Here is a 14,106-nt window from a genome sequence, read left to right on the forward strand (position 1 = left end):
CCCAGCCCCGCGCCCAGGACCAGGGCCAGGCCGGTGCGCAGAGACTGCATGGCAGAGGAGGTCGGGTCGAGCCGGGCGCGGGGGGAACGTCGTGACCTCCGGCGACCGACCCAGTCGGTCTTAAAGGCGCCGCGCCGGCCTGCGCGGCCCACAGCGGTGGGCGGGGCCAGGCGAGGACGCGGCCGGGCGGGAGACCGCTCCTTTCCACTCGCGAGCGCCCAAGGGGCTTAAGAGTCCAGCGAGGGAGGCCGGCAGTGACCTCAGGGGGCCGTCCCCGCGCCGTCTCTTTGCCCCTTTAAGAGGCCCCTTTAAGAGGGCGTGGCACCTCCGTTTAGGCTGATTGGCTGCCGCCAGGCCCGGGCTCCGCCCCTCGGGCATAGGCTCCGCCCCAGGACCCGCCCGCCGCGACCGCGGGTCTGAAGCGCTGAGATCCCCGCTTTCCTGCACCCTCAAGAGCCTCAAGCTGGCAGAACAAGAACTAGACCCCAGGTCTGACACCAGAATACATCTAGTTCCTAACCATTACGCAGTGGGCTCGGCCGAAAATTTCTAAGAGCTCGGCAGATTTTCTCGGTAACACCCAGCTAGAGACCGGGACGCTGGTCGGGGCGCGCCCGCTAGGCTGCAGAAGGCAGCGAGGCGGGAAGCAGACGTCTTGAAATGTCCGTGCGGCCACCATCTATAGAGGGCTGAGCTGGGGGACAAATCAGGAACGCAAGGGTCTCAAGCAGGAACTTTTTAAGAAACGTTACTTCTTGAGAAACATAAAAGTGTCTTAACTTGGGAGTACCCGGGCAGCCCCGAGCGGCGACGAAGCCACGCGGCGAGATGTCTCCAGAAGCACTGGGGTCTAAGACTCCAGTCTGATGGCGAGCTTTTGAAATCCTCTAAGAGTGCAGTTACTCCTCAAGCAAAAGACATCTGAAAGGAGCCAGCAGAGGAGTAAGAACTCGAGGCTCTTTCGGACGTGAAGGGGCCGCACTGGCTCTGGCGAGCAGGACCTGGATGAGGAATCCGGATACCGGTCACCAGTCACACTTGCTGTGACAGGAAGGGCTGCAAATGGAACCTTCTGACGTGCATCCCTGAACAGTTTTCACTGTTTGACAGGGGTATCCCTCCTCCCTGCCCCCTTGGGTGGGCCCTGGCACCCCCAGTCCCACTCTACATGGGGGTGCCCTGTCCAAGACTCTTCAGCCTACCTCACCAGAGGCTGGTCCCACAGTCTTACTTACAGCAGAGGGTCGAGTAAGCAAATGTTCAGAAATGGGGGCTGATGTGGGCCACTTTAGAATTTTAGATGTAACAGGTCACAGCCCGTAATGCCCACATTGACCTTCCTACCGAGCTTCCTAGGACCGGTGAGGCAGTCACTCCTCAAGGGAGATGCACTGGAAGGCGCTGCTCCTGGCCAAGAGGCAGGAGGAAGTGGGAGACAGGGCACAAATCTTTACCAAGAAAGTGATGGCCTAATACAGATTTGTAAAATCTGCTAAGATTTAACATGTCAAGTGATGTCCTCCAGATCATAAGCCTTGGTGACTCGTTTTTGCATTTTCAAAGTTTTCTCAACCTCCTGTGTAACACCCTCTCTGCTGCAATGCCAAGGGCTGAACGAAGCTGAGCACCGAGCACCGTCCCCCATCCATCTCCCCACCTTCCCTCAGCTGCCAGGGCCTCCTCACTCCACCCCTGCGCAAACTTCCTTTCCTGCTGACATCTCTGAGGCTCCAGCCCATTAAGAGCATCAATGCCCACTGCAAAGAACACATGATTTATTCAACACAATTTGTCAATAGCATTGATTCAAGGAACAAAACAGATGAACAAACAAAAGCTAACATTGACCCTGGAATGAGGACTGCTGGGGAGTACAGGTTCCAACATGGGGAGGGGGCAGCTTCCCCAGCAGGACACCTGGGGCACTCTGGCTCTCCCATCTCCCTTGAGGGCCTGGGAGGAAACTGGCCAAAAGCAGGACCCTTGGGCAGGTCATATCCACAGCGGAGTCCTGGTGCTCCTGACCTTCACTCCAAGGTCAAAGAGAGGGCACTGGCCCCAGGGCTGCCACTGAGGCAAATTAGACGCAGTGATTCAAGTAGCATGGCCCCCAAAACACAGGGGACAGGCAAGAGGGAATGCATCAGGTGTCTAGGCAGTGTCTGCTGGGTCCCTGGTGGTGGCCCAGGCCTCACTGTGAAGGGGTCAAGGGCAGGACTGAACCACCAGCTGCCAGGTTCTGGGAAATGGTGGGCCAGGCTGGTGGGAGTCGGGGCGTCTCAGGCCCAGGCAGGGGTGTCTGGGGAGGATCCCAGCTCTCATGTCCCAGCCCCCGCCGTGTCGCCAACTCCGTTCTGCCTCCCTGCCTCCCGAACCAAGCACTTGCCAATCTGCAATAAATACCCAGACCCTAAATAAATAGGAAGATCTCCCAAATCCTGTGTTGGGGGAGAAGGGAACAAAAAAGCAAGTGCATCAAGTCCAAGCAGCGCCTCAGTGTGGCTGGCAAAGCAGCAGCCTGGAGAGGCGGCAGGCCTGCTGGGCCACAGCAACCCTGTCAGATGGGGGGAGGGTCAAGGGCACAAGGACCCTGGGCCAAGGCTCCTGTGGGCCAGCCTAGGGAAGGGAGGACCCATTATCCGTGACCCGGCCCTCCAGACCCAGACCACCTGCCTTCAGAACGAGCCCCCCACACACAACACACACTCACGCCCCCCAAACACAAAACACACACACACCCGGCTGCTCCTGCTCGGAGACCCCCCGCCCCAACATGGGGACAGCCCGGGAGCAACCAGGCGAGGGTGAGCACTGCCTGCAGCCGGCGGGGGAGCACACTCCCCCAGCACTGGCGGGACCGGCCCTCGCTGGGCTCCGGCGCCCGGGAAATAGGACACTGCTGAAGCACTTGGACCCCAACCCGGACAGCACCACCTTCTTGTCCTTAGCCTGTGGGAGAAAAGCCTGGGGGAGCACAGTCCACCCCTGGGCAGCCGAGGGGGGAGGTCCAAAGCCGGGCAGGCCATCATTCTCTGGCAGCCTTTGGATTCCACAATTCCTGTGGTGGGGAGCAGGTTCAGAGCCCCAAAATGAGGCGCTGTGGATGCCCTCCCAGTCTGGGGGACCTGGGCGTGTAGCACGAGGGGATGGGGACAGGGCCCAAGGCCAAGACTGGCCTCTAGGTGCTTTGCAGGGCCAGAATCCCATTCTGTCTTTGGGGTTCACGGGAGTGGAGGGGGTGCAGAGGGCAAGAGGCTGGGGATAAGGCACCCCAAGAAAAGACAAGGTAAAGGAGAAGTAGTCAGAGTGGGAGTCACGCCACCCTCTGAAAGCAGGAGACAAGAGACAGGCAGGAGACAGGAGAAGCAGAGACCCGGGGGGCATGGCACCCCCCCCACACACACACACACCGCCACACACACCAAAGACACACGCTGACCTACGACTGGACAGACACACACTGTGAGGGAAACAGAAGGTGAGACTGGGCCCCGCGGCCTCTCGGCTCCTCTGGAGACAAGAGACAGGCAGGAGACAGGAGAAGCGGAGACCCGGGGGGCATGGCACCCCCCCCACACACACACACCAAAGACACACGCTGACCTACGACTGGACAGACACACACTGTGAGGGAAACAGAAGGTGAGACTGGGCCCCGCGGCCTCTCAGCTCCTCTGGAGTCGCCTTCCCCATGGAGACGCCTAAGCACCGCCCCCAGAAGTGGTTTCTGGCTCACCTGCCAAGCACCTCCCCCAGCTGGAGCCCAAAGGCCAGAGCAGGTGTGGAACAAGGGAGCAGCAGGGCAGAAGTGAGGCGGGCCCTTGCCAGCCTCCAGTGTGCCCCCACTGGCCCACCTCGTCAGTGCCAGCCATCCCGCACAGCCTGGGCCGCAGGTGCCAGGGCTGAGAACAGGGAGAGGCGCCGGGGCCGGGGAGAGGAAGGAGCATGGCACAGTGTGCTCCCATGGGAGCGGCCACGGGTGAGGGCACCGGTGAGAAGGCCTGGGGCTGGCCACGCAGCAGCTTCTCCTCGGCTGGAGCCCACAGCGTTCTGCATCTCCCAGAGCCTGGGTGCCGGGGCTGGCGGCTTGTCTCCCAAACCTGGGCCTCTCGCAACAAGACTACTTGGAGTCTTGGAGTTCCTTGGCTTTCTGTAGGATCTGACAGACATCTGTGATGGGGTAATCCTGGGAACGGGGAGACCAGCAACACAGGTCTGAAGTCAGCTCTTCACCACCACGGCCGCCCGTGCCCTCCCCCTGGCCCTGGCACCATGCCGGATGTTGGCCTCAGGGGGACCACATGTAGCAACACTCTACTGACCACAGCACTGACTCAACCCACCCAGAGTCTCAGCCCCACCTCGCCTCTCCCACCTCCTGCCAGGGACCCCCGGGCTCCAATCGTAGCCAGCCTGGGTCTGGGCTGGACACTGACCATGCAGTCACCTCGAAAGCCCAGTAAGGGGGTGATTGATCAGGCCTATTTTATAGACCTAATCAGTGAACTTACTGGAAACCAACCCCAGTCCAGGCTGGTGAAGAAACTAAGGCTTAAGAGGTGGTCACTTGGTTCACGTCATGCAACCAGCTCCCAGGGGCTCTTGACCCTTGCGCCTAGTTCACGACACCCCACACTTTCCATCGTGGGGGACAAGTTACTCTGTCGCAAGCGGCACTGTGCCGGGTCTCACTAGCAGAGCCCTCGGTTCAGAGACCAGGTCATTCACTCACTCAGCCCCAGCCTGCGCCCGGAAGGTCAGTGGCAGATCAAAGCCACCTGCTTGGGGTGTGGACTCTGCTCCAGCTGCCCGGCATGCCACGCGGCTGGCCCACGGTGGGTGCCCACTAGGTGCCTTCCCCGCCCGACTCCACTACCTGCAGGAGCCGCATGTTTACGGTGAAGTCGCCTTCCAGCAGCTGCTCCCGGATCAGTCTGGAGAAACAAGCACAGGGCACTGGGACCCCGGCGGCCAAGCTCCGTCCCATGGGTCCCTGCCCGCTCCGCCTTCACCCCCCAACCCGGGGCGGCCCCAGCCCCAAATTCCAGGCTCCATCAAGGCCCTGAGGGCCGCTGCCGCCCCCCCGCCGGCCCCACTCACATGAGCATGGCACAGCAGACCAGGAGGAGGAAGTCGAAGCGGCTGTCGTCGGCAAAGAGCGAGTCCCAGATGCGGATGACGTCGGGCAGCAGGAACTCCTGCGAGAGCAGCAGCGTCAGCCAGCGGAAGGCGAAGAACTGGGGCTTGATGTTCTGCTCTTGCTGGAGAGGCAAAGGCGTGGGGTGGCGTGGGGGCAAGGGTACCCCCAGCTGCTAGACTGAAGTCCGACCAGCAGCAGGCCCCGGGCCTAAGCCGGGCACGCTGAGGGCGGCTCCGGGCTGCCTGGGAGCCTGCTGGCTCAAGGGCGGCGGCTGCTCACTGCCGGCCCACGGGCAGGCGCTCCCACTTTTCAGGAGAGACCAGACACCCAGGCTTTTCTACAAGCTCTCCTGATTTATGAACAAGTTTAACTCCGAAAAGCTATCAGCTCCAGGGCCAGCCCGAGAGGCCCCAACCAGGCTACAAGCGTGGCCTTCCGCTCCCTCTGCGGAGGCGCCTCCCCGCGAACTCGCTCGGCACTCGCTGGGCACTCGCCTGTGAGGCAAGTGGGCCGCAGCTGGGCCCGCGGCTGGCCCCGAAGGCCGAGGGCAGGGCACGCTGTTAACACCCGCCAGGCTTGTTTAAACAGACACGCCTATCGATACAGTCCAGGACTCTGGCTTACAGGTAAGTTTTCTTCTAATGCAGTTTCTGGAAATAAGCGTATACGCGCTCCATGATTCTCTCTTATTTTTAGTATTTGCAGAAGTCTAGGCTTTTCTCAGAGCCTGTCACAGTGCCCCGAGGCAGCCTGTGCGCACAGCCTCACGGGATGGCACCCAGCCTACCCCTCCCAGCCTGCCGCCGGGGTCCTGCCAGCACCGCCCAACCCAACTCCAGCCGGACCTCAGCTGGGCCTGGGCTGTGCGGGAGCCTGCTGCCCCTGTCCGTGAGAGCCTGCCGTGCGCTCCCAGTCCTCACCAGCTTCAGGTAGAGCTCCACATCCTTATCCTTCAAGGTGGAGTACACCTTTTCCATCTTGTAGGTGATGCCACACTGCGAGTCGTCCAGGCTCTTGATGAAGTTGTCCCGGATCTCAGCCATGAGGTTGGTGAAGCAGAAAAAGGTGTCCGCCTCTGCGTGCTCTGGAGGACACGGGAGGTGAGAGGGTGAGCGGGGCCCCAGGGAATGCTGTCCTCCTCCAGACCTGCCCCTCGCCGAGGACCCTACCCTCCCGGCCAGGCTGTCCTCTGTCCCTGACCGCCACACCCCCACTAAGCACTTTCTGGACAATTTCTCCTCAGGCCTTCTGCCAACAGTGCACGCTCTCATTCCTGATGACACCGCCCAGATATCTGGAGCCCGCCTCAGCTGCTCTCAGTACACCGCATCTCCTCAACCAGAAACTAGGTTACAACCTAAACATTCTAGAAAGCTTGGGTCAGAAAGGGTCTGGGAGCTGCTCCAGGCTCCCCTCCTCTGGCAGAGGGAAAGGGCAGCGAGGCACGGCCTGACGGAGCCCTTGCGTGTGGCTCTGCCGGGGGTGGGCAGCCAAGACCCCGTTACCTTTCCACTCGCTGTTGGGGTCAGTGGCAAAGGTGTAGTAGAGGGGCCCCACAATCTCGTTCATGCCCTGCACGTAAGCGATGCCAGGGTTGAGCTTGGCGTAGATGAACAGGATTCGCTCCACCACTTCCCAGTGGGCCTCACAGCCATTGGGCAGCACCTCGTACTCATTCAGGGATGAGGGCGCCGAGTTCTTGTGCGGGGAGCTCATCTGTGGAGAAGGCGGTGCGTCAGGAACCCTGTGTTTGCACCCTAAATGTTTCCCTCAAGCTTCGCCTTGAAATCTGGGGAGAGGCATCGAGGGCTGTGCCCACCACTGCAGCAGGAAATAGACAAACCCACATGTAGGACACTGCCCGGGACTGGCTCAAGTCCAGCTGAGGAGGACCAGTGCCAGGAGAGGGCACCACGCAGGGAAAGGTGCTGCCTGGGGGGGCATGTGGGAACTTTCTGATGAGGGAAGTGTTTCCTATCTTGACCTGGTTGGCAGTTACACCTGAAAACACCCCTCTGGTTTACACTTAATATCTATGCATTTCACTGCATTAGGTTAAACTTCAATTTTAAAAGGTATTTAAGGTTAAGTCTCAGCACTGCCACCGTGAAGGCCCATCTTGACAGCCTGAGTTCCAGCCCCGGCCAGGGAGGGGCCCACACGGCGCAGCAGACGCCTCCTGTCTTCCTACTGCTCCCCTCAGCAGTGTTTCAGTAGATCCACCTTTCTGCTCCCCACTGTCTCTGGTGAGACCTCTCACCCTCCACATCTCTGGTCTGCACCCCAGCTCTTGTATGCATAAATAAATAAATCTTTAAAAAGTAAAAAAAAGCAGGCGGGAAACAGAGCTGACAACCCCTGCTGAAACCTCATGCAACAAAGCAGGGTCCCAGCATGTGCTGGGGAGCTCGGGAGCTGCAGCTCTGTGCTGGGGTGACCTGCAGGGAGAGCCCCAGTCATTCGCAGACAGCGAAGGTGTGTGAAGGCATTCTGTCCACACAGACAGTACTCCCAGCCAGTCCTCCACCTGGTCCTCTCAGCAACCAAGAATGTTCTCTCAGCATTTCAAAATGTGGCAACTGAGGCCTCCGTCTCACACATCTGACATCGGCTTCAGCCCCGGGACGGGAGCAGGCCTCAGCTCGCCAGCACATCCGCACAGCCGCGGCCTCACTTCACACTCCCCGTGATGCAAAAGCCAGGCAGGGAGGAAACGACTGTGCCCCACTCTGGAGGGCAAGAAGGTGCCCCTGGCAGTACTTGCCAGAATCAAACACATGGTCAATTTTAACTGCCCAAACTGGAGTCCAGGGGGCCAGAGAAGAAGCGCTGGCCTGTGCTCTGTCCCATGCAAAGCTAAACTGGTAACAGCTGCGCCCTCGGGCCCCAATGCCAGAGAAACGAGTGACAGAAGCCGGACTCCAGCGTTCAAGTAAAAGCAGCCCCACACAGAGGGCCAGGCAGCCCCTTCGCCAAGGGCCCCGTCGCAGGCCCCAGGGCCCTGTGGCGACCCAGGGCTGCTCCCAGAGAGGCAGGGCCACAGCCCCTCTAGCTTGCTGGAGGCTACGGACAAGGCTGCCCGGGGTTGGAGAACAATGACAAGTTTTGAGGGATGTGCGTTCCAGCAATCAGGGGAAGAGACGGTCCACCTGTTCTAACCACAAGCAGCTTCTCGGCATTACTGGAATCTGCTGGCCACCAGGCATGACTCAGTCAACACAAGTTCTATGGTGCCGCCTCCTAATTCTCAGGTCACCTCTCCAGCTCAGGCCCAACTGCCCAGCCTCTCCAGCATCCTCCTGGCCCTCCCATCAATTCCCCCAGCACCCACAAACTCCTTAAGAACAGACCCGAGCCACGTCCCGTCCCTGCCGCACCATCAACACTGTACGGGACACCTATCCGTGGCACACGGCCTCGAGGGGAGGGCTCCAGCCTCGTCTGGCAACCCTTTCCTCCAACCCCCCCTCCAGTCACGCTGGGCCCCACTACTCCCTGACCACATGTCACTCAAACCTGCTGGAGGACACACACATACGTGTCCCCTGAACCGGGAATGTTCCATCCAGCAAGCCCCAGCTTCTGTGCCACCTCGGAAGTTCTCCCTGAACCCCAGAAGAACTCAGCAATCCCCCCAAAGCTTGTGCCCATCACACTTGCTGAGCACAGGCGGCGCAGCTGGTTCCTGCCCGCAGCCACGAGGCCCAGCCCGAGCGCGGCTTTCAGGAAATGTCTGGCCGGACCCGGCCTGCCTGGACAAGCATCTGGGCAGGTGGCCACCGGCCCCGGGGAAGCAAGAAAAGGCTTTCACAGGAGTTCCCGGAGCCCACAGGATGCCTCTCACATTTGTCACCCCGCTACGGTTCCGGGCCACTGTCTGGGACTTCAGCGTTGTCTGTTCCACCCGCTTACGAAGGGTCTCGAACTCATTCTGGGGGTCCAGGATGAGGAGGCATGGGTACTCGGTGGCCCTCTGGAAGAAGGATATATCTGGGCACAGCCTCCTGTCAAGAGGGAACAGGAGACAGCGCTGTGACTCAGTGGGGGTGCTGGCTAGGCACCCCAGCCCTCAGAGGCTCTGCGCGCATTTCAGTAACGCTTTCTCTAGAAAAAGGACGGGCCGTTGTCGTATTCACACACGGTGTTTACACCTGCTGGCAGACAGACACACATCTTTTCAAGTGTTCTCGGGGTCTTAAAGTCCGGCTCTTTGACTACAAGTAACTTTCCACATCAGAAACACTCAGCTAGTTCCAACGGGGCGCGAGCTGGCTGGGCTCTGTAACAGGAGGGGAGGCCTGGTCAGGTTCCACCGCGTGAAACGTGACACAGCTGGCGTGGGAGACGGTCCCAGACAGAGAGCCAAAGGCACACTGGGCACAGCGCAACGAGCAGCTGGCAGGGGTGTCACCGGCCTGCGAGCCACAGAGCAGATGCACTGAGGGGCACCTCGGCAGCAGACGGAAACCGTTTCCCCAGAACCAGGTGGCACTGGACTTAAATGGGGGCCAGAAAACACCTCAGGGACTTCCCGGCCGACCTGCCCGGGCGGGGTGTCCCTCTGGGCCCATGGGAACGTGGGCCCCAGGCAGAGGCGCAGCGCTGGGCGGGGAGGCGGGAACGCTCACGCGGGTGAGGGGCGCCAGCCCTGAGCCTGGGCAGCTGTCCCCGCACACAGGGCCCCTTCCAGCTCCTCCCCCGGCCGCTGCCATCAGCAGAGCCGGCGCCCCGCATCTCCTGACCGGGGGAAAGCTGGCACATGTACACACGCCTTTGTGTAAAAACACATCTGACCCATGTCCATGGGGTCCAGTCCAAGGCCTGACCCCTGCCTCCCTCAAGTGTCACACCGCTCCCAGGACGCCGCGCCCCGGCAGCCGCAGCGCCTGCTCCCCTTATCCCCAGATCCTGCCTGAACTGCCTCCACAGAAGGGGCGTCCCCAGTGACACCCCCAAACTCTTCCTAGAGAGCAGGTGCCACACATGTGAATTCACTGAAGAGCCACCTTCCCGGCTTCCCCTCAGGTGCTCGCCCCCCGCCCCCACGTGCCCATGTGCAGCCCTGCGGGCAGCTGAACCCACAAGTGCCCGCCACAACGGACGCCATGGGGGAGAGGAGAGCCGCGGAGGGCGCGGGGCCCCACCCACTGCGCTTGCCGTCACAAAGCGCCTGGCCACCCCCAGGACAGCTCACTGTCAGTTCCTCAAACACCCCTCAGGGGGCTGGGCTGGGAAGGACAAAGACAACGGGAAACCGCGGGGTGTCTCAAGGGCCGGCACCCCCGGGGGAGCTGCTTACCGGACATCTTTGTCGATCTGCAGCAGCACCTCGTTGTCCTTGAAGTATGTGTTCCACCGGCTGTCAGGGCTGGGGTTGAGGGGCTGAGGGAGAGAAGCAGCCACTCAGTCCAGGCCCAGCTCCGCCCTCAGGGAACATCCCAGTCCAGAGGCCTGAGGGTGGCCTCACACCGAGGCCCAGCAGTGGCTCTGAGACAGCCCCAGCTCCCCGGCACGGCCCCCGCCCCCGCCAACATCACATCCACACTGCAGCTGGCAGCCCGAGCCCTTCGCTGCCTGCAGGCGCTCGGCCCTTCGCCCCGCGTGTAACCGCGTGTAACGCGCTCAGTGACGCGCAGTGAGTGAGTGCTCATGGACTCTGAGCTGCCCTTCCGGGCCTTGGGTGGCCGGTCCCCCTACTTCCACTTCCTGCAGAGAGCTCTGAGGGAAGAAGCACAGGGCTGGCGGAGAAAACGAGGCCTCCTGCAGGTCACAGAAAGGCAGCTCAGCCTCACCCCCGCCAGCTCTGATTCCCCTAACTATGAAGTCACGAGGAGTGCAGCTGGTCGCTCTGCAGCCTCTGGGCAGCCCAGCTATCGCCAGCCTTCCACACCGGGCCTGGCATGGAGTCTGAAGAGAAACTAAGGCTTCAGGGGCTGAGCAGCAACGCAGAGATGGTGCTCAGGGGCCTGGGGCCCGGAAGCCAAAGCCCAGCACCTCCCCACTCTGCAGCCTCAGCGCCCCCCGCCCCATGTTCAGCCCACTCACGTGGTCCTCAAAGGTCACATCCTCCCTGGACACACCCATGTTGGCCTTGGCAATACCAGGCTGGATGATCATCTCCCTCAGGAACTGAGAATACAGCTCCCTGCAGGAGAGGAGAGAGAGGAGCGGTGCCAAGCGCTGCCCGGGAGCCCAGGCCAGGGGGCCGGAGCAGGCAGGGGTGCTCAGCTTTGTCCCGGTGCTAGGAGGCCCCCGCCTCGCCCTCTCTTAGGGCTCACCTCTGCTTGGCCAGGATGGAGGTCCATGCGGCTCTCTCCAAGGGGAGGTAGTTCAGGAGAATCTGCACAAGAGGAGACGAGTAAAGCTTGGGGACGCCCAACCCTGCGCCGCAGCTGGAGGCTCACAGGCCTGGACAGCAATGTCGGAGAGGCCCAGAGAGACCCGGCGGGCGGAACCCTGGAGGCAGGCGCGAGCTGGGGCGGCCTGCCCGATTCCCTCCCACTGCCTCCCTCTGTTCACCCTAAACCAGCCCTTTCCTCGCCTTTTTCTCACATAGACTCTCGAAATGACAATAAAGCCTGCGCTGGAAACCCGGACCCTGGGCTTCTGCTCCCACCTGGCTCGCAGCTGTGGGCAAGCAAGGCCAGAGTGCCCCAGCAAGCACCACTCCACGGACACACAGCCCAGGGGCAGGGGGCCGCGCTGGCATGACAAAAGTGTTCGACCTCCCGGGGGATATTTGGAGGAAGGGGGTTTATGTCCAAAGGAACTAAGCCCAGAACTTCCCAGAAGAGCTCCTTTAGACAAGCAAAGAAAGGTGTAAAAAAGGAAGACGGTGCAGGGGGATGAGGGGGCTGCGACCCCATGCAGGAACCCAGGGACTCAGCAGAGCGGCAGCCCCACCGCAGGCACACCCACCTTCCAGCAGAGGCACCGCAGTCCGCCCTCACAGGGGATGCCTGTGGACACAGCAGGCAATGGTCACGCCCCGCGCCACGGCCCCAGAACCCCCAGCCCTCCACCTTGAGCCCAGCTGGCAGGGAGCAGAGTAGGCAAGAAGGACTTCCTCAAGAACGATTCTCCAGCAGGAAGAGGGCCAGCCAGATGGTGAGGCCAACGCTAAGGTCACTTGGCCCCCTGGCCGGCCCCGCCGGGTGCCTTCTGTCTGGAATGTCCCTTGGAGGCTCGCACCTTCTTTCAGATCCTTTGTGTGGCCTCCTCAGAGCCACCTCTCCCACCCCCACCTCCCAGTCAAAGAGGGGCCCCCTTAAACACGCATGGCTCATGACTTCTCGAGGTAGCATTCACCTCAGCTGGAAGTGGAATCTGTGTGGCTCTCAAACATCTGTGCCCACTTCTGGGCGAGCCCTAGAAACACAAGCACCAGCTTGGTCTCCTCTTCCCAGCACCCAGCGCCGGGCACACTAGAAGGTATTCCCCTTCACTTGTGGACTATAAACTAAGCTATAAATGCTTGTGCTTCACAGCTACAACTGCACTCAGTCCACATTCCGACTCCAGGAAGCAGGAAGCTTATTAGCAGCAATGTCCTCATCTCAAAGACTGAAGACATTTACCTGTAAAGACAGAGCAATCCGGCCTCCAACAGGTAGTGAAGGTCTGACTCTGGAGCCCACCCCCGGGGCCTAAATATCACGACAAGCCTCTGCAGTACTACCGGGGGCCTGGCCAAAGCAACCACTGCAACAGTCTCCCCAAGACCGTGACCAGAAGCTAATGCCCCTCCTGGCACGAGCAGGTTCACTCTAGAGTGCTTGGCCCACAAAGCTACAAAGCAGTGGTAAGAAGCCACACAGAACACCTTGGGGTGTTTTTACAAGCAAGCAAACAGCAGTTATCTTGTGTGCTGGGAGGTTAACTATGCCAGAGAGAGCAAAGTCAAACACTGCTAAGGTTCAGTTCCTTTAAGTCACCGTCTCAAGGCTAGAACTTTACCAGCAGCCAAAGTTCACTATCACCCATGCTGGCTTTGATCCCAAGCCACGGAGAGAAGCAGGAACCGCTCTGCAGTTAACCGAATTCTACAACATAGGAAGCTCACTGAGGGATGAAGAAAGACCCGACCTCAGTCCAGAAGTCTCCTTCCCACCATCATCCCCCCACCTCTGGCCTCTCCAGTTACTAAAAACCAACAAGCGCCCCGGCGAGCCCAGTGACTTGCTAACTGCCCTGCCAACTGTTCGTGCTCAGGGCAGTCACAGAATCTAGAGAAGCCTCTCCCTGCGAGTCAGGCTGATCCCCAGGACTGACCAGGTGTACTCTCTGCATCGTCCCCCCATCCTAGTCACCACACTGCTGCAGAAAATTCCTGAAAACAGGGAGTTGCCACTTACCGCTAAAACTGAGATCCCGAAGCTTTTCCAGGGCAATCGTGGGCTCCTTCAGGACGTCCTGGAAATCTGCAATACTAGAAGGAATTTGGGGAGCAAAAGAAGCACCCTAAGTCCCAAGTGACAGGTTTAGTGACACTCCTGAAGCCCACAGTCCCTTACACCACCAGTCATCAGTCTCTAGCCTCCCTCCCTCTCAGGATATAAAGATGGCCAACCGAGTCCCAACCAAGGGCAGTTTTGGGGAACTAGAGAACTATAGCTTTCATCTCCCTGAGTCCAGAAACACAGAGATATTCTTTGTCTAGAGAATCTCAAATGCAGAAACACAAAATTAGACTCATTCTAATATGTAATGAGCAAACATTTACTGACCACTTCCTGCAGGTCAGGCCCAGCCCACAAAGGCGCTATGTGAACTCAAGAACCAACTAGGAGTAATCTGATCCATAGACAAGGGACCTGTGTCATCTACCGGCTCATTTCCAGGCTCAAAAATCTAACTATTAGAAGCCATGTGGGCCTGCCTGAAGGCAAGGACAAGAGGTTTAAAAATCAAGCCCTGAAAGAAAAGTGCAGAGTGAGCAAAATCTAGCCAGTGCTGCACATATGCGG

At 60.0% G+C, this 14,106-nt stretch overlaps 2 protein-coding genes across 2 annotated transcripts in view; both read right to left on the reverse strand.

Annotated features, from left to right (window-relative positions):
- Nucleotides 1-3,872, reverse strand: part of ENDOG (endonuclease G) — a 6,671-nt gene extending 2,799 nt beyond the window's left edge. The window contains exon 1 of the mRNA XM_004677892.1: nucleotides 3,855-3,872. Within this exon, the coding sequence (XP_004677949.1) occupies nucleotides 3,855-3,872 (18 nt within the window). The remainder of the gene's footprint in view (nucleotides 1-3,854) is intronic.
- Nucleotides 1,760-13,563, reverse strand: TBC1D13 (TBC1 domain family, member 13). Its single transcript, XM_004677269.2, has 11 exons — nucleotides 13,495-13,563; nucleotides 12,059-12,099; nucleotides 11,419-11,480; nucleotides 11,186-11,285; nucleotides 10,440-10,522; nucleotides 8,985-9,144; nucleotides 6,646-6,856; nucleotides 6,061-6,224; nucleotides 5,101-5,261; nucleotides 4,877-4,934; nucleotides 1,760-4,186 (listed from the first exon to the last, which is right to left on the reverse strand). Exons 4-11 carry the CDS (start codon nucleotides 11,255-11,257, stop codon nucleotides 4,121-4,123), a joined length of 975 nt encoding a protein of 324 aa, XP_004677326.1. The 5' UTR covers nucleotides 11,258-11,285; nucleotides 11,419-11,480; nucleotides 12,059-12,099; nucleotides 13,495-13,563; the 3' UTR covers nucleotides 1,760-4,120.
- Nucleotides 13,564-14,106: the final 543 nt, after the last annotated feature.

Source organism: Condylura cristata, unplaced genomic scaffold (genome assembly GCF_000260355.1).
Source record: "Condylura cristata isolate star-nosed mole 26May11 unplaced genomic scaffold, ConCri1.0 scaffold00006, whole genome shotgun sequence".
Classification (NCBI taxonomy): Eukaryota; Metazoa; Chordata; class Mammalia; order Eulipotyphla; family Talpidae; genus Condylura; species Condylura cristata.